We start from the raw sequence: 21076 nt of genomic DNA on the forward strand, positions 1-21076 counted from the left end.
TTATGAATAATCTCCACTCATTCAAAGTTAATCAGTGACAAATCTAGATGAAAGTGTAGAGTGGGCGAAGATAATGTTTGTCTTTTGCTTGACCCATGCTTGAATCAAATGAATATGACGAAGTCAAATATTCTGGTAACAACACAAACATCACATCTGCATTAGATTCTGAATGCCAGAATAGAAGAGTGATTACTACTCTTTTATTACTCTATTATTAGATAATTCAAATAAAGGTCATAACGGAGTGTGTGGAAATAATGATATCCATTAATATAGAATAATTCCTTGATTTACGAACATTCAAGTTACAAATTTTTGCTGTAATGCTGTCAACTCTTGGGATACATACAAAGCTACTTTTTGCTATAATGAATAAACCACCACTCTCTGCAAGTCCATAATGCCTTTTGCCCAGCCTTTTCGAATTATGAAATTGTGCTTGACCAGATGTTCTCCAACAATGAATTCCTTCTGTAAATTGAGGAATACCTCTGTTCAGTGGTGAGGTTAGACTCAACCCACTCAGTAAGTATTGTTTGTGGATTAATGTGGGTTTCTCAATGAGTGAACAATTGAGCCAATGAATAAACAAGAATAAAATCATGGTGCGAATGTGTGTTTGCCATTCCTTCTGTTTCCATGCTGCCTTGGGAAATCCAGCAGCAGAAGGCCACACAGGGGACATTCGACGATCTTTACAGGTAGTCTGGTAGGATGAGGATGCAAGAGATTGCGGCTTTGTTGGAAAGCTGGATTCAAAAACAAGCCATTGCAGGAGGGAGCGAGTGCAGGATCCAGATAGATGAATGGAGTGGGAAGGGACTGATGACTGTGGGAAGAAGAATACAGGAGATCTGGACAGCTTGGCAGAGGTCATTGGCAAATGGTAAGGCTGTAAGCTTCTTTGAGGAGCCATGGGCTGCAGTGCCATTGTGCTACTTGTGTCATTAACTCACAGATGTTCTTACAAATGCTGTGTGCATTCTGATAAGGAACCTTTAATCTCATTGTGTCATTTTTCTTTACTCTGATTCTATTTGCTGCTTCATCTTTATCCTTGTACTTCCTGGAACACTCGGGTTATTGTTAACCCTGTCATTGCCTTGCACTTTTGCTTTCTCCTTTCTCTTTGCCTTCCTAAATACCCCTTCTCCTAAACCTCCATCTCTGTTTCCTGCTCCTTTCTGATTCTACCCTCAAGTCCTATTCCTCTGCCAAGCCAATTTAAATCCTCTTCAACAGCATCAGCCACCCGTGGTGAACCGCTACACACCCACCCCCTCCTGTCCTTACCCACCATATTAGTCCCATTTCATCTGAGCTGCATCCCACCTGGCTTGTAGAAACTCCACCTCTCTTGGGAATGGTCCTAATTCCTCAGGAATCTAAATGCTTCCCTCCGACACTATTTCTCCAGCTGTTCATTCATCTGCTCCATCTTCCTGTCACTGTACTGACTTGTACATAGCACTGGTAGTATTCTGGAGATTACCACCTTTGAGGTGCTGCTTATTAATTTAGCTTCTTAAGTTCTGCCAATAAGACCTCACCCCTTTCTCTCTCCATGTTGTTGATGCCAATATTATCCACAACCTCTAGCTTTTATATTGCCTCTCTCGTGCCAGGGTCATTTAGTGACAGAATTGACCCTGGCACGAGAGAGGCAATGTAAAAGCTTGGACTCACAACCACAGAAATATTGAATCCCCCTTCCTCCTCCTCTCATTTCATGCACATAATTCTTTTGCACTGGATATTACCAGAGAAATTATCCTGTTTTTATTGGGACAAGTTCCTCTGCTCATTAAATAGACAGTTTTCTGAGTAAATTAATTTAGTTTGCTGTGCAACAGGCAATTTGTTGTAAGCTGTACAACCCATCCACCTCCAATTATTTGGCCAAAAAGTGTTGGCCAGTAAGTACTGAATTTAAATGAAATTAAACCACACACTGACCTACTTCAGACTTTTAACAGAGCCAGGACAGGAGCCAGCTGGCCAATCTACTGTGAGGTTGTTTATCAGTTAGAATCATCCTTAATGAGGGTTTGTGCATGCATTTTACAGTTTTTAAAATTTTTTAACATATATTTACTGGGTTTGTGCTGGGAGGTGGGAAACGAAGCAGTTAAAATGAAGTAAGAGGGGCCAAATCCATCAGTTAACTCCCCACTGAGCTCGGCTTATGTGCCAAGAAGAGCAAAGATGTTTCCACCAAACCAGCTAGCTTGTTTGTTTCCCGCTCCAGATTCATTGATTCCCCCAATTTTCCCCTGAAACCTCCACTCAACTGCATTATGTATGTTTTAAAGTTGTTATATTCATATTATAAGCAAAAGGTTTTAACATTTGGGGTCAATGTTAACTTTGAGAGGGGTAAGGATGGCATTAATTAATACTATTTGAATATATGAGTGGCAATTATTTTTAGTAGATAAGCAATACATATGAAAAATGAATTAATAAGCATTTCAGTGAATAAACAGACACAGCTCATATAGATTAATTTGGTTTGAATCCCCATCTATTGTAACAACTTAACACACACCATAGAAGACTGCATTTTATTAAATGTCTTCATCTACATAAATCTATGGGACCAATTCTTTTCCTGTACCACCTGCATGGATCCTACACCATATGGATAACTTGTTCAGAAATGTTTTGATTGGTTTGGTCAACAAAATCTAATTTTAAGAGAAATGAATGTTGTTTTGGCGACGGATTGAGACTTAATAGCACTCTGCATAGTTTTCAACAATACCTTCAAAGGTTTCCTGAAAGTGTCTTGTGGAATCGATCAACACTTTTCAACAATTGATTCAAATTATGCCAACAAACCCAAATGATTTAATTGCCCGAAGTCATTTGCTGACTTTTAGTATCTGCTGTAAATATTCCAGAAGAGGATTTTATACATTAAAAACATGACATACCAGTAAGGTCATTTTTCTTGACCTGGAAAAAGGTCAACACAGGCATAAAGTGAAGGTCATAGCAGGTACAAGCGTTTGTGCCTGCATCCACCTTCACTATTTGATGGTAACTAACAATCAGTGTATTTCCAAATCTGTATGCAGATAATGCATGCATCAGTGCCATTTCCACAAGAAAACGCAGGAGCTGCTGTTCCAGAGGTGACCCTAAATTACATTTAAATCTGAGAATATTCTGAGAAAACTAATTTGTCATCCCATGGTGGCATCGTTATCATCCCCTTATGCTCCTACTGTGAAGAGCACAGCATTTAGTTGCTCCTATTCAGTAAAATAGTGAAAAAAATTCTGGGATTTATGCCTATTTTACTGTACATGCATAAAATACTGCTGCTTATTGAGGAAAATAAGCAGATTAGTTACATTCACCCTGAAAAAACTTAGCCAATGCTTTAATTATTTGGCACTAATCCATACTGCTGTGTTTAGATCACGGTTGAAAATCCATATAATGTTAATTATATGTATAATCTTCAGAAAATTAATTTCTGTACTTGATACATGTATATCAGCACAAGCAATATGTCTCAAGATGCTGTGCTTTAAGGATTCTTTACTTAAGAAGTTTTGCCAAGAAGTCAAAGATTCCCCTATATTATAGCATGTTTGCATGAGGGATTATTTTATATTTAGGATGTAGAAAAGAGCTTTCAATATTTGTGGTTAGCAATCCTTAGAATATCACATGATGTATTAACATCAGAAGGGGTTATTAAGACACTTCAAGTTACCAGGAATATTAGCAAAATCTTTCCAGTTAAGGCCCAACTACTTTCTTCTGAGGTAGAGCAAGAGGACATCTTTCAAAACATTATCAAGAATTTCAAAATATATTAATCAAACCACATGGATTGCACAAATAGATTCCTTTTCTTCAATTTATAGCAAACATCACAACTTGAGTTTTCTCCTGGCACCATCATCCACTATAAAGGTGACATGGTGTTTCTGTAGGCAAACCCTTGCCTTATGTGCTATGAAAAAACAAATGTGTCTGTAAAGTTGATGGGTTTTGCTTGCTCTAGGATTATGAACTTTCCTTTTACCTAACTCACATCAGAAGCAATATAGGATGCCTGTATTGCCCTTGGCCCTCGTAATGCCTTCCATAAGTGCAAGACCTTACTATCAAAGTGTGCAATTCAGTTAACAAATTAGTTGCATTTATTGCAATAAATGACTATGCACAAGAAATGACAGCAGAAGAAAGCAATACCAAAGTGATAAGGGAGGAAAGTGCCTGCATTTAAATAGCACTTTTTAAGCCCTGTAAAGCATTTAACAGCCAATGAAATACTTTCCAAAGTATTGATATTTTTGGAAAGGCACAACCAATTCCACAAATTGCTTCCATAAAAGTCAATATGATAATAAGTAGATAAAATGATTTTCAGTGATGCTGATGCTTTCTAAATAGATGAGTAGAGTGGAGAGGGGAAGAATTTTAAAAGAAGATTCTTTAAGCACCTCTCTTTTAAAATTCAAAAGAGTTGGAAAACTTCTTGTTATAATGTTGTCAATGGGATCAGCAACATTTATGCCATGTTATAGAAATTGGTGTTACCATAATCACAAATGAATTGAAATTGAATATCAGACATCAGCCTGCAGAACACACCAGCGTGAGAAGATTCCAAGCAAACTGCTGTCAATCACGCCATAGAAAAGTGTTATAACAAACGACTCTGCTAAAGGGATTTGTTTTTCTAAAGCACAGTAGCAGGAATCTCCAACAAATGCTCCAATTCTTCTTTCAATTTATGTAAACATGTTCTATTACAAAAGAAATTGACATTTATAATGATGGACACATTCTGCTTTTTTAGTTTGGTAAACAAAATATTAGAGGCAATTTATATTGCTGCATATCTACTTCTCTGTGGAGAATCAGGGAAAGTAAAGGCTTTGTTCCATTAGATGCTTAAGGCTTTCCTATTGCAAATTACTAACTTGGGTCCTCCACAATGGTTTTATTTGAAGAGGTCTTGCAGGGCAGGACTTCAACAGTGACCAGGGCTAATTTTCCATCTGTGGTATCCTTTCCATATTGTGGATGATCTGCTTAACCCCTGGAGGCTAAATATCCAGCACAAGGACAAAGGTTTCCTTCAGCTGGTTTTTCAAGGCCCGTGGCAAAATAATGGCATCAGCAGAGTCAAAAGTACTCATAAAAGTCCAATTTTGTTTCTTCAATTTTTCCCTCCACCAACTGTAGCCTGTGCAACACACGATGAGTGACTGAACAGGCTTTATCACAAGAAAGAAATGGGTGATCTTAATCCTGAACATATTAACATATGAATCAGGAGCAGGAGTGGGACAGTCAGCCCCTCAATCAGCTCTGCTAGTTATTAAGGTCATAGCTGATCTGACTGTAATCTCAAGGCCACATTTCTGCTAACTCCCAATAATTTTTCACCCCTTTACTTATCAAGTATCTATCTACCTCTGCCTTAAAAATATTTGAAGAATTTGCTTCCACCATCCGTTGAGGAAGAATGTTCTAAAGACTCATGACTTTCTGAAAAAAATAATCTCCCCTCATCTCAGTTTTAGTGACCTGCTAATTCTGGATTCACTGACAAGCAGAAACATGCTCTCTGCATCTCTCAAGATCATATATGTTTTAAGCAAATCCCTTCATATTCTTCTAGACTTCAGTAGAAACAAACATAGTCTGTTCAATTTTTCTTCATTAAAAAATTGGCCATTCTGGGTATGTCTAGTAAACCTTACAATGCATTGAGACTTTCCCTCCCTAACCCTCAATATCTTCATATTCCAAGATGTGAACATGTAGATAGTGGACAATACTCCAGGGGAAGTGCTGAATAAAGCAACTCAAGTTGTTCAAGAAGGAGAGTGATATGTTGTATGGAGGAAATCCAGTTGGCAACGCCACATATATGAACTTAGAGAAAGCATTTGGCAGGAAATTCAGAAGTATCAAAGAGTTCCAAATACATGCAGTTGAGGAAACCTTAGATAAATGATGCAAAGGAGAGTACGCAGAGTTACAAAAAATTTCACATAATGGTTTAGAAATGAACAGGAAGATTCAACAGGTTCGGCTCAGTGTGTATGTGAACAATTTAGGAATAGGATGAGGGAGAGGGAGGGAGAGAGGAGACAGACTGAAAGAATGAAAATGAGATAAGATGAAAAATATTGAGGACCAAAGAATATGAAAAGATATATTAATGAAATTATGGGATGGATAAAATGATGTTTCAAGTTCACAGAGCATTAAAAGCAGATTCTCAAATATATATCAATAAATATAGACGTAACAGTGAATCCAAATAAAATCTTAGCTAGATCACAAATGGAACGCCATGTGTAATTTTAGACTGCAAATTCTTGGAATGATTCAGAATCATGGAGCAATACAGAATGGATACAGGCCCTTTGGCCCAACCAGTCCATGCCAACCAGGGTGCCCACCCAGCTAGTCCCAATTTCCTGTGTTCAGCCCGTGAAACAGTGGAGATCACTAGGATTGTCATCAAGTATTTGAAAACATGAACAAAAACTGAATTGAAAACCCAGTGCCACTTTCTACACAATAAAAAATACTATAGGGAGATTTAATTGGGCTTTACTTTATGATGGAATGCAATTGAAAATACTTTATTTTTGTCATTGAAAAGTCTGGAAAGAATAGCCATAAGTATACGATCCTCTGAGATGTAGAGCAGTGTAGAGTAAGAAACCTTTTTTGTGCAGAGTTGTGAAGTTATATTTTGCACTACTATGGTTATTGACCATGTCGACATGCAAGAATAGATTTGCTAAGCAGTTGAAGAGAAAGGAATAAAGGAATAGGAGAACAGGACAGGCACATGGCATTTTAATGAAGCTATTTATATTTTATATGGTAAATTAAACATTATGCAATTAGTAGGACATGTTTCATGGAACTTAACAAAACAAAGCATATTAAATACAATGTATTCAAAACAGCAGAGTACTCTAATGCACTGCTTAAACATAATTTCACATTGAGCCACCTAAGGAGATGGCAGGGCAAAAAGGGAGGCTTTAAAGACCATTTTGGTAGAATTAGTGAGGTGGAGAGGTTTATAAAAGGAATTCCAGGTCTTAAGCCCTTGGCAGCTGAAGACATGATGCCAATAATAGAGCAAATCTGAGAAATACCAGGATCGGAGGACCATAGATATCGCAGGAGGTGGTAGGTCAAGGGGCAGTTACAGACGTGGGGAGGGACAATACCACGAAAGCACGGATAAGAATTTTTAAATTGGATGTAGTTCAGTCAGAGGCCAATGTAATCAGCAAGAACACAGTAGCGGCTGCATAAGTTCTGGTTCATGAGGATGAGATGCTGGGTGTTGAGTAATAATTTTCTGGGAGGGAAGACGGGGGGGGGGGGCAAGCCAAGAGTACCTTAGCAATGGTCACATCTGGAGTCAGCAAAGGCATAGATGTTTCAACAGACATCTGAAAAACTTCAAAAGTAGACTAATATATGCTGATGTTTATATTCAATATCGACTGTAAGCAGCTTAATTATTAGACACCTTCAATGGAAGACATGGTTCATCATTTTTATTATTTTAAAAGAAAAACTGATTACAAAATAGAATAAAATGAATAGGCAAAGAGTTAACATGTTAAAACATGGTCCAAGGCTTAAATAAATGGGTACAATTTTAAAGATTCACTACATCATCTAGAGCCATTGGACGTTACCATATTAACTAAACACAATTTCCATTTTGGTTAACAATTATCCTCTGCAATCAATACCAATCATTCAAAAAATACCAGAACTTAATGAGCAGCTTTTACACTTTTCCACCATGTGCATCTGGTCAGAAATTTTATTTCAAGTGTGGACAACACAGCACTTATTTAGTTTTATAAATTATTAAAATATCTATGAACAAAATTCCATACCTTAAAGAAATTCAACTTAGATATTACAAACAGATTATAAAACAGAATAAATCTTTTAAATACAAGTATATAACAATGCCTCGTGCTTCAGTGAGTAGATTCTACGCATTCACAGATTAATACTTTGTGCACCCAGAACATGTAATCGGGATTTGTGTCAGAGGTCAATTGGTCTTGCAGGATTTTCAAACCATTAAAATGAATTGATAGAAAATGCAATGAGCCATGTTGATATCTGTGCCTGAATTCTCAGTCCATGCTCCTGGCAAGCAATCCTCTTCAGATCCAGCACATTGGTAAGTGTACCCACAATGTTGAATGCCTGTTTAAAACCTAAGTAGTTTGACTTCACATTAATATATTCAGAAGAGACTGTTCCTTTTATGACTGTATATTCTCTTGCATATCATTGCCAATACTATCTAACTGCTTTACATTACTCCCCTACTGTTCTAACAAGACACCATTAGAAGCTATTTTATATATTTGTAATCATTGATTAGTTGTTTATTCTTATATATATGCTCAGTTTTTAAAGGCACTGCCTACTCCACAGATTTCAGCAACTTAATACAAGATGGAAAGAGCCTGTTCAGCCATCTAGTCCATGCCAGCTTCACGCAAGGCAGTCTCATCAGTGCCATTACCATTCTCCTTATTTCCCTATAGCCCTGCAACTTATTCTCTCTCAGATGCCCATTAATTTCTCCTCGATTCTTTTTTGCCCCTACCTACTCTAGGGGTGATGTACAGTAGCCAATTAACCTGCCAGCTCATCTTCAGGATCTGGGAGGAAATGGGAGCACCCAGGGAGAAACTGGAGCATATGGGGAAACTGCAGCAAACAGGGAAAACTGGAGCAAATGGGGAATACTGGAACACAAAGGGGAAACTGCACCTGGGGAGCATAGTGAGAATATGATAACTCCAGAGAGTCAGAATTGAACTGAGATCCCTGGAACAGGGAGGCAGCAGCACTAACTGCTGCACCGCAATGGCACTACCAACAATAACTTCTGATCCTGTCTTCACTTAACATACTTCCTTCTCCATGTAGGTCACTGCCTCATTCCCTCTCCTCCTCCCTGGGCAATGAGGCTAATTAGTTTTCATGTGATCAGTGATGGATGCTTTGGAGAATGTATGTTATCATATTTAAGACATTAGATAAATACAGTATTATCTTCAACATTGCTGTCTGGTTAATAAAGCATGAAAAATTCTGTGCAATGCCACTGTGATAAATCAGCTCCTTAGAACCAGATACGTATGATACTACTTTCTCATAAGATGGTGATAGAAATTGGCAGATCTCCCATTTCTAGCTCATAGCTACTATTGGCTCAACTGATGAAATGTCTGTCTTTCCTGACTGGATGTTACTGTTTGAGCGAAGACTCTGAGGATCTTGTCTCCTCTTGTAGTTATTCTGTTCAAGCCAGGCTAATCTGTAAGAAGGGGCCATAGAAGGGAGAATATGTTCCTGCACTCCACGTTCTCTTCTGAATATATTCAAGAGAGATTTAAGTTCTGAACGAAAACTTTCATTCAACCAGCAATAGATAAATGGATTATAGCAAGTGCTACTCAGGGCAAACCAGTGGAAAGCAAAATAGAGAGCATTGTTTGTATGAATTATTTGACTAGATATGAGGACAACATAACAGTTCAGTGGAAAACCAACAGACAGCAAATACTACCACAACCAGCATCAGCATTTTTAATTGTCTTTTTCTTTTTCCGTCGGTGTGCAAAATACTGCTCTGTTGTCACATCCCCAATTGCATTGCGCAGCCATAAACTTCTTGGCAACGGTGGTGTAGGTAATAGTGATGATTAAAAGGGGAAGCACATACAACATGATAAACGTGGCCAAGTCCAGGTACTTCCAAAAACAGATCTGCTGGCTCTGGAAAATTTGGGACACACAAACTCCGAATCTTTTCTTTACTGGAATGGAAAAAAGATGATTGTCAATGGATTATGATAACCAAATAAATCAATTTATTTTAATTGGGCTGTGGAACTTTTGAATATTTTACTTGATTTTTTCCTTCCATTTTCCACAATAACCAGAAATCAATAGTTTGATTATTAGCACTAAATCTAATACTTTAAACAAATCCTTCTCGCCACATCTCATGGTGATAGTAAGGACTTTACATTAAGATACAAGGAAAACACGACTGGATTGAATGAACAAATTAATTTGACAGTAAGTATATCATACTCCACAGAAATAAGGAAAAATAAGGCAATGGGCAATCAGTTTGAACAGCAAACTAATGTTTCATGCTGGCTTCAATTAATGCTCACATTAAAAATTGTCAAAGTATATTACATATTTTATGAAGACCTCGCATTGAATTAAATGTAAAGAAAATGGGAGAATATGTTTAGACAGCATCTTCCAGTACCTCAGACAATCCAGGTACTTCTTGGCAATGAAGTAGATATGAAGAGCAGTCCGCACTCTTCATCAATACTGGCGGTTGTAATGCAGAGAAATGCAACAGCCAATTTTCATACAGCAAGATCCCATCAATGACAGAGGTTGGTATGATCAGATAATCCATTTTCTGAGACATTGGATGAGAGACAAATACTGGCTAGTAAACTGGGTGAACTCCCTGTTTTTACCTCTCAATAGCACTGGGAGATATTTTACTATCATCAGAGAAGACAGGATGAGGTCTTATCTGAAAGAGAGCAAGTCCAATCAGTGTGGTACTGAAGTTGTGGGCATGGATTGTATGCTTAAACCTGTGACTATAGAGAATAAGGGGATTATCAGATTCCTAAGGGAAAGTAACTGGTTAGCCAACCACCATTCTCTGCTGGTATGAGGCAACAATAATAGGGTTGTTGACTAATTATAATACTTATTCTCTGTTAATTTCTCTCCCACTGACCCAGACCAGGTGAGGAAAACTCCCAGCAGTGGAAAACTTTGGAAATCAAAAACCCATCGTCAACTTCTTCCCAAATATGCTACGTTTAAAACATGTCGTCTCAACTTACTCATATAATCGGCAGTGGTGTGACAGCTGCCAGTGATTTGAATCTAATTTCATATTTAAAAAAAACTTTAAGTACTAATATGCAGAACGTATGCAATGGGACCAGTCGAGATAATTATTGCTGAATATATACCTGTATTCAAATTTAAAGAGCTTCTGATAGATGGCATGCGGAAGAGAGAAACAGCTCGCCATAATCCAGATGACGGTGATATACAGTACACCCTTGGCAGTTGACATGCGTGGTTTTAAAGGATGCATTATAACCTACAGAAAATACAACCATTAACTTCTAACACGGGTAAAATTTGCGCAATATGTTTGCTAAAAACATTCCACCTTTGCATCCCTCGTACAATTTCATTACGTTATCAGGTGAAAATTTACAAACATTAAAGATTTTGTTCGAATTTCAATAACTCACTACACTATTTAATGCCACAGCTAATGGAGCAGAGGTGGAATTTGAAACTGATGGTACAGCCAACGTTGCATAAGTAACACACAGTATATGTCAGGGGCAGGACTTGCTTTGCATTGTGAAATTAATTGCAGGTCTGAACGCAATTCGGGAAGGAGATTCCACAGAACTCTCGATGGGACTTGCAATGACTCGCTCATGTAGTGCACCGAGTTGATGTAATTTTTCGAGTGGGCGTCAGTAAGCAGGCGTGCGCAAACCCCCTCAGCTCCCCTTCTGCTCGGCCGCATCCTATCCCCGGGTAGGTCTGGAGTCCTTGGCTGCGGCACCGCTTTATTTGCAGTCTTGAAACAAAAACATCAATCGAAACAGCTGCCGCAGAACCTGCAGAGCCCCCGTTAAGCGATTCGTTGTGGTGCTACGTATATGCATTTAATTGGCTGACGCCCAAAACGATTTATATGTTGGGATAACAGAAAATAAAACGTGGGAATGGCCAAAAACATAGAAAGGGAACCGAGCAAGGAATTTAAAATCAAGAACAATCGAGTCGTTATGTGCTTTAGGTGCCGATACCATTATCAATGACTGCTGAGTTATTAACAAAAAATATCTTACTGCTAATAATCATCACCGATTCTAATGGACACAGACTATATCCGGTTGTGTTGTAATTTGCATCTGTTATCAGGACAAGATGTTCAAGGCTCGGTAGGTGAGCCGTTTTAGGGAGGGCGTGCGGATCCGTGGCGGCGTTGACTATGTTGCCCAAGCTCCAAGTTCTGCACAAATGAAATTTTTATAAAGATTTTTTGCCCTTTTGTTTTTTAGTTTGGTCATTGGGTGCAAATTGTCTGATGGTTCGTTATGTGTTTGTTATCTTCGAGGGGATTAAAATTGGGATTCGGCTGAGTGAGGCCGTGAAGTGCAGCGACCGGTCCACCGTTCTACATCACTGCGCTGTTTTAGGAGATTTGCAGTTGGATCAAGAAATGAATACTTGCTCTAGCTCCCGATCTCAGATCAACAATACAATTCTGCACAAGAAGTGACCTTATCACAAGCGAAGTGGACTGCCACTCGCAAAGGCACTGGGCACCGGGGTGGTCTTGTGTGGTCCTGGCCCTGAGTTTGGAGATCACTTATGGAGTGCACCGACATGTTAAGCACTCCACTGTTCCAGAAAATGTATTCCGTGAGATTCGTGGGAATTGAGTAGGAATAGAGAGCTAGGCGACATATCCACTCATGGGCTACATCAATGCAAAGCCAACATTTCTCTCTGGAGGCATTAGCTTGGTTATTTGTCAGTTTTTATGTTTGCTGAATAAAGTGATATTTCTAATCGTATTTTCTTCAGAACAACAAAGAGTATCTGTTTTGTGTTTCTATTGGTGACTGTGCACTCTAAGAAATTCAGTGCACTTAAATGTCCCGGGAAGCATGGTTGAACCTCTACGGATGGGTGGTCAGTTACCTGATGCCTGTCTAAAGCGATGGCTGTCAAGGTGAGAGTGGAGACGTGCAAAGAGCAGTACTGAGCAAAGCGGCTGATGTGGCACATGACTGTCCCCGAAAACCCAAGTGCTGTTAACAAACCGGACCTATCAATCAAAGATAGAATAGGATTACTCATGCAGTACTTCATATACCGTAAAAACTATGTGTACTGAGCAATGCAGTTTATTGTCCATTCGCTGTCACTGTGTGTTGTCCACATGAGAGACAAACGTACAACGAAGGGGCATGCTATACTCAGGGTGCCAAACAGATGTATTGCATCCCAATCGGGAAAAATGCAGAGTTTCGTATAAAAGCGGAAAGCGCTGGTAACATTCAGCAGGTGAGACTCCATCTGTGGAAAGAGGAACAGAGTTAACGCTTCCCGTGAATGACCCTTCATCAGAAATGGAAAAAATGAGAAAATAAGCCTGTTTTGAGTTGTTTGTATGTGTAGCGGGGGGGGGGGGGGGGGGGGTGGCGTGAGGGTGCAGAGAGCTAAGGGGCTATGCCTGTGATAGGAAGGAGACCAAAGTTGTCCGTGTGACACATGCTTTCTGTGTCGTATGCTCAATAGATAAATAGTTAAAAACACTATAAACCTGCTGAAACTGTGAGAGGCAGAACACTGAGAGGTAATCTGAAGCAAAAGAGAAATATCCAGAAGTCAAGCGGTATCTGTGGAGAGGGAGAGAGAGTGAATTAATGTTACAGGAGCATGACATTACACGAGACATCGCCAGTTCTGACATAAACAGGAAAAGCTGGTTATCTGAAATTGCCGAATCCAATATCTGAGAGCTGCAGTATTCCTAGAGGGAAAATGCGAAGCTACTCGTCGAGCTTACGTCAAGCAACACCTGTTAATGGGTGTTTGATATGTGCAAATGGTTTATATGTTACATTCAGACAACGTGGGCAAAGCTTTATTTGGGCACTCCAAATGCAAAAATGATTAAATGAAATGTAAAAGAGCTATCTTTTGATCTTTGATGTTTTACTTGAATCTGTACGCTCCTGGACTGGTTGTACAGTTGGAGATAAAGGAGCATATTCTAGAACATGGTCAGAACTTCACTATTATCAGCAGTACTTCCACATGGTTTGGAGCCCATTTTACTTGGGCGAAGTGTAGAGGAAATTATAATAACATAGTACAACCTGGGTGCCGGTGGTTTCTTGTGCCAAGCCAAGGAAGTGAATGCCTACAGTCTTGCTGTATGAAAATTGTCCTCGGATATTACTTTTGCTCCATTCCAGAAATATAGCTATGTTTAGCCCAGTTTTGATCTGCATTAAAACGTTTTGCTATCGCTTTTGTTTTACATATGCTGTTCACTTGCATGTAGTTTGTCGTGAATTGAGGAGAAGGCATGCTTAAGAGTAGAAACCACGCCTGTCATTGGAGGTTTCATACTTGCATATGTCACGTTGAAGCAACACACCGAAAGCTTTATTCGGACACTCCAAATGCATGAGTGATTGGGTGTAACATTATATAGCAAACCTAGAAACTCCATTATTGCACTTTCCAATTTTAATAGAGATTCATTTACTGATTAGGCGCCATATCAATACGCGTGGATGTGTTTTGCATTTTTTATGTTATATAATTTTCAGTGGATTCGAGCAGTGAAGAGATAAAGTTTAAACATTGCACCCGCCCTCTAATAAATAATTTTAGTCTTACCAGTTGTAAAAGGAGTGTTAAGAAGAGTTATCATGATGTCCGATACGGCGAGATTAACAATGAACAAGCTGGTGGCGGAATGCATCCGTTTGTTCTTTATCACGACCTGGCACACAAGAACATTTCCAAAGAGGGAAATCACTATAATAACCGAATAAGCCACGATAAGCAAAGCCTTGACGGTTGCATTTTGGGATTCGGCCTCGTATTTTGCCGACCCCACAAAGCTCTCCCAATCGTCCAGAGTAAAGTTGCCCCAAGGAAAGAAAGTCGACCTGTTAGACATTAAGGGCAATCCGGAGAAACTGATGTTAAATAAGTTGTTTGGTCTTTGAAAAGCTTTGGTCAAGTAAGGAAGAGAGAGCCACATGTAACGGGTCATTATTATACACAAGAAATGTACAAAAAAGTCTCTGGATTTATAAACACGTCAAATCTTGGCAAAGTTGCTCTCTGAAAAGTTGCAGCGATGCTGACATCTGCACTATTCGGTCTTAAAATAAAAAAAATTGTAAATCACCCCGTTGGCTGCGCTTTTAGAAAGTGCGGTTCAATTTGTCAGGTACTGGAGTGTATTTTTGGTCTCACTGAGCCAACATCTTCCAGCCACCGAGAGACTACTGTGCGAGCTCCTTTATATATGGACCCAGCGGAAACCCACGCACAGGGTGACACGTACTGTAACCAATTGATGCCTCGGCTGCTATAACATGGTGACGTATTTTCTTCGTCAACCATCGCTCCTTTTTTGTTGAAGATCTGCATAGCATCACCTTGTGCTTTCTTTTCTCTTCAGTGCAATAGGCATGTCTCACACTGTTTCAAGCAGACCATGAACTCTTTAATTCTTTAAGTCTTCCTCTTGCGGTGATTTGCTTTATATTTCACCCTCCTTTTAATTTTCAATTTTGTTGTGCTCAAAAATATAGTTATAAATGGAACAAGCAATTATTTTTGCATTGCCAGTAACTTTTTAAACAGCAGAGCATCACATCATTTCCTTGTCTGTTTCTCTTTGTCAATCTACAATCGTTCGCCAATGATATTGCTCTCAGTTCTTTAATTTAAGTAGCAATTCAAGTTTACGTGAGGAATTTTATTCATTAACTCGGTTCGGTTCTCTGTGGCATACAGACGACGTCGACGTCATTTCTAAACAACATGTAACCCTCTTCATTAAAATAACTACCAGCTTGTCCTGGATTTAAAAGACTAATTATAAAACCCGGGAGCATTTCTACTTAGTATTTCTGGTTTGCTTGCGAGTATTCTTTTTTGTTCATTAATACATTCCGGTTCTTTTGCGTGGGATTACAAGAGGGATTCCTTATCTTTCATTAGACTTCTTCGTGATTACATTAAAGTTTCAGAGTATTATTCGGATCTAATAGAGGACACCAAACATCAGAGGATGTATGGAGACACAAGAGACTGCAGATGCTGGAATCTGGAGCAAAAAAAAAGGCTAGAGGAACTCAGCGGGTCAGGCAGCATCTATGGGGGCAGAAGGATAGTCGACGTTTTGGGTCGTGACCCTGCATTAGAGGATGTATTATGTGTATTATTTAGCTTCACTTAGATAAGTGTGAGGAAGGGGGTGAACAAGGAAAGAGACTCTGGAAACCTAAGAGATTCATAAACTCAAAGAAAAAGAGCACAGAAACGGGACCTTCAGTCTATTATGTCCATGGAGACCATCTATACTGATCCTATTTTCCAGCACTTGGCCTATAGCCTTCTACACCTTGGAAATTCAAGTGCTGCTCTGGATATTTCTTAAATATTGTGATGGTACCTGCCTCCACCACATCCTCAGGACTCCAAGCACCCTCCAATGAAAATAATCTTCCTCTGATCCCCTCAAAACCTCTTACCCTTACCTTAAATCAATGTCCTCCAGTTTTATGCTCCTCTGCTATGGGTAAAATTTTCTTATTATCTACCCAATCTTTAACCAGCATAACTTTATGTACTTCAGTCAGGTCCTGTGCCTATGTCCTCCACTCCAAGGAACAAAACCCAGCCTACCCCTGTCTTTTTTGATAACTGAAACACTCCATCCCAGGCAACATCCTGGTGAATCAAGCGTGCAGAGAAAATTCACATATAGTCTGAGACCAAGACTGCACACTGCACTCCATCTGTGGCCAAATTATAAAATTGTGCCCTGGCTATTGAAGGTGTAATCCATTTGCCTTCTCAACCACGTCATCTACCTGTGCTGCTTCCTTCAGGGGTCCTTGGATTTGAACACTGAAGTCCCCTGTTCCTTAATACTACCTAGGGTCCTACCACTCATTATGTTTATCCTAGAACTGTTGCCCCCCCCCAAAATTGCATCATTTCACACTTATTGGGATTAAATTCCTTCTGCCATTGTTCTGCCCATTTTACCACCTTATCAGTTTTGTTCTGTGGTCTAAGATTACCCTCCTCTCTAGTAATAACACCACCAATGTTTATGTCATCTGCAAACTTACTAATCATACCTCCTATCTTCACATCCAAATCATTAATGTACATGGCAAACAGTAAGAGTCCCAGCACTGATCCTTGTGGTACACCACTGGTCACAAGCTTCCAATCACAGGAACAACCCTCTCCTATTACTCTCTTCCTCCCATTACCAAGACAATTTTGGATTCAGTTTCCGGTCTATCCTTATCATTTTCCACTACTACCTTGAAACCAACAGAGTTATGGTCACTATATCCAAAATGCTCTCCCATTGACACTCCAGCCATTTGCCTAGCTATAGTTCCAAATTAGGTTCGGTGCTGCCCCTTCATTAGAAGGATTACCAATGTTCTGGCTCACAAAGCTATCCTGGATGCACTTAAATAACTCCACAGCCTCTAAGTCTTTCACACTAAGGCAATCCCAGGTAATATTGGAGAAGTTGAAATCCCCTGACTCTCTAACCCTATTATTCTTACACCTTTCTGAGATTTACCTGCATGTCTGCTCCTGTATTTCCTGCCGACTGTCAGGAGGCCTGTAGTACACCCCCAGATAAATTATCGCTCTCATTTTGTTTTTACAATCTACCCATATGGCTTTATTTGAAGAGCAGCACCATGAAGGCACCAACACTATGCTGATTAGCTGAAATTTGTAAGCTATTTGTCATGTGTCATTTTAATAAATTTGGTTTTGGACATTTATTTTGTGTCAGCTTTTATTTTGATGTTGATGCCATATGGATGCTGTGATGGTGGTGCTGTATGGACAGCACAGTGGCACAGCTAGCCTCATAGTGCCAGAGACCCTGGTGCAATCCTAACCTCGGATGCTATCAGTGTGGAGTTTGCCCATTCCCCCTGTGACCACATGGGTTTCCTCCGGATGCTTCAGTTTCCTCTCACATCCCAAAGACGTGCAGGCTTGTAGGCTAATTGGCCACTGTATGTTGCACCTAGGGTGTAGGTGAGTGGTAGAATCTAGGGACAGTTGATGAGAATGTAGGGAGAATAAAAAAATAGGATTAACATCAGATTAGTGTAAATAGGTGGTTGGTGGCTGGTGCAGACACAGTGGGCTGAATGGCCTTTGTCTATGCTTTACCTTTCTATGACTATAATATCTACCCAATTGTTTATTACAGTTACCAGGTCTGACGGAATATGTTGCAATGGATGTTGTCAACCCTGCTCATACTGTAGTAGATGGCAGTCACAGAAAAAGGCCACAGAGCAACAGCAGGCTGCTCCTTACTGACGTTTCGACAAATCTTATTGAGACATAAAAGATTGTAAAGGAGCTGACAAGGTTCATGCTGAGAGATTGTTTCCTCTCCTGGAGGGATCAAGAATTAGAGTGCATAGTTTCAGAATAGGGGATCACCCAATTAAGACCACGATGAAGAATTTTCTCTCTTGGGGGTGGTAAATCTTTGGAATTGTTTACCCAGAGAGGCAAAGCCATTGAATATTTTCAACACGGAGATAGACTTTTGAACAATAGGGGAGTCAAGGGTCATAGAGAGCAGTCAAGAAAGTGGAGTTGAGGCCAAGATCAAATCAACCATGAATTTATTGAATCTTCTTCTGATGTTTGGTTTCAATGATCTCAGTACGATGTGTGGCCAATACAATAACACCCATTCAGTGTAGCAGCCAAAGACACATTTCTATCCCAAAGCCAAATGAGAAAAGGCTTCTGACTGCTGAATATATATGAAGGCATAAAACTGAGGTTAATATTGCTTAGAGTGGACTGTGATTTGCTAGAGGAACAAAATTTAGTGTACCAGGCTTTTACACTCAGAGTTGAGAACTCCAGTCTAGTATTATTTGGTGGATATTATAAACAATTTTCCATTAAGGTGCAGTTTACACAAGTGAAATTTGCAATAACTTTGGAGCTTACTGTGGGTGGTAACTCTTGACCACTACCACAGGGAGTGGCTGGTAATTGCTGACCCATTCCACAAAGAATGACTGATATCTCAAGACCCATGTCACAGAGGGTGGCCAGTACCTGGTGACCTTTGCCACAGAGAGTGGTTGTTATCTGTTTATGCACACAACAGAGTGTGACTGGTACCTGTTGACCCATACCACAAAGAGTATCTGGTACCAGTTGATCATTGCCAAAGAGAATGTCTAGTACCTGTTGATCTGTACCAACAAGACTGGCTTGTGTCCATTGCACCAAAACACAGAGATTGGTCAACATCTGTTGAACCACATCACAGAGAGTGGCTGGTACCCATGTAGACATATCACAGAGGGTGCCTGGTACTTATTGACCCATTCCCTTGGGAGCACCCAGTATCTGTTGACCTACACTCCCACATGAATTGGTTTAAAATTCAATGATAGACAAAGTTGTCCACTGTACAGTTCACTAAAGGACCCACAATGATTTTAATGCCTATTGCTGTATTCATTGAATTGTAGGGAAAATGTGCTAGTTAATGAAAATTTTCTATTTATATGTCTAGAATTATTGTTATGACATTATGATCTTAATTATAGTGTTAACAATGACCTTACTTAGACACATTACTAAACCTGAAATTATGAGATGAATTTGTTTAAAACTTTTTTATAAATGATTATATGGAATGCGTCACTGAATATATAAGGTGATGATTTTCCTGATTAAAAGGTGGTGCAGCATTCTTGAATGTACTCATAAATTTAATTTGGATTATTGGTACCATTCACTAATCTCTTGGGATTAGGACATTTGTTAAAAAAAACACAGGAACTGGTCATTTAAAAGGGCAGGGATGGTTCTTTCTTCGTGAATGGGAGTTGTTTTAAATATTCATCCAGTTCTGTTGAATAAATGAAGAAGAATATTTTATATGAGTTATGGAATAAGATTACATTACGTATGGGGTTAACAAAGGCAATACTGTGCACAGTTAATGGATAAAAATGCAAAAACTAATGCAGAATGATCAAATTAATTGTCTGATCAGTGCTAATCTAATCACAGGGACAGCAATTGGTTCTCAGCCAGTTGCTAATTCCACCACAGTTATGAAGGAATTGCATAGAAGCGTGCCATTTTATCGGTACTTTTTATTTGTATTACTTTTTGTACAAGTAAAGGAAACATTGGATGTAAGTACAACTTGTTCCTGTAATGACACCTTCCTGAAGTACTGTGTTCTTTATCTGCACCAGCCTCTCAAGAGCTCAGTCTACTTCATTCAAAAAGTGATATTGACATTGAGCTTTGGACAATATCCAAACTGAGCTTTGCAATTTCCACATTATTTAAATATTTTTAATGGTTTTCCTGATATGGTATCCAAAGTATATAAAATAAAATCTCATTTATTTCATAAGAGACCTTTTAATTGTAATTGTAAGTGGGCTTATTTCATACTGGTGTATCTATCACTTCTAATCTGAGTTACCCTATCATTTTTAATTTGAGGACATGTTAACTAAAATATGATAGACATTTCTAATTTTCCATACTCTAAGCCTGTGTACTAAAGAATAGAGGTTGAAATGCAAGTTAAAGTAATTCTGCAATGTGCCTTCTTAATTTAGGATTTAAATATAAATGCAAAGATCTAGTGCCAATAATTCATGTTGTAAAACAGAATTTAATAAAACTATTTTACTTCATGGGTTTCATTGGGAAAATAAAAATAAGAATGCTTCCAATTGTTAATAAAATTTCAACTGATTCATACGAATCCTCCAGGAGATAACTTATCTGACCTACATGTAATTCTAGTCCCACATCAAAAGAAAACATTTACTCAAGAACGCAAGAAAAGAGGAGCAGGAGTAGGTCTACCAGACCCCTCAAGTCAGCCCCACCATTCAATATAATCACTGCTGATCTATGCTAGACTCGACTCCGCTTCTGTGCCAGTTCCCCATAACCCTCAAATCCTCGATCTTTAAAATATTTATCTATCTCCATCTTAAATATATCTAATAATCTGGCCTCCACCACCCTTGGGGGCACAGAATTCCAGAGCTTCACTACCCTCTGAGAGAATAAATTTCTATACACCTCAGTTTTAAATGATTAGCCCCTTATTTTATAGCTA

At 39.1% G+C, this 21076-nt stretch overlaps 1 protein-coding gene across 1 annotated transcript; it reads right to left on the reverse strand.

Annotated features, from left to right (window-relative positions):
• Positions 1-9131: 9131 nt before the first annotated feature.
• On the reverse strand, positions 9132-15288 carry LOC127576170 (G-protein coupled receptor 83-like). The gene is given in 10 exon segments (XM_052026562.1): positions 9132-9597; positions 9599-9640; positions 9642-9719; positions 9721-9813; positions 9815-9869; positions 11073-11206; positions 12838-12924; positions 12926-12965; positions 14553-14825; positions 15230-15288. Coding segments are annotated over 10 exon segments (1218 nt in total). The 3' UTR covers positions 9132-9240.
• Between the last annotated feature and the right edge of the window lie 5788 nt (positions 15289-21076).

This window comes from Pristis pectinata, chromosome 11 (assembly GCF_009764475.1).
Source record: "Pristis pectinata isolate sPriPec2 chromosome 11, sPriPec2.1.pri, whole genome shotgun sequence".
NCBI classification, from domain to species: Eukaryota; Metazoa; Chordata; class Chondrichthyes; order Rhinopristiformes; family Pristidae; genus Pristis; species Pristis pectinata.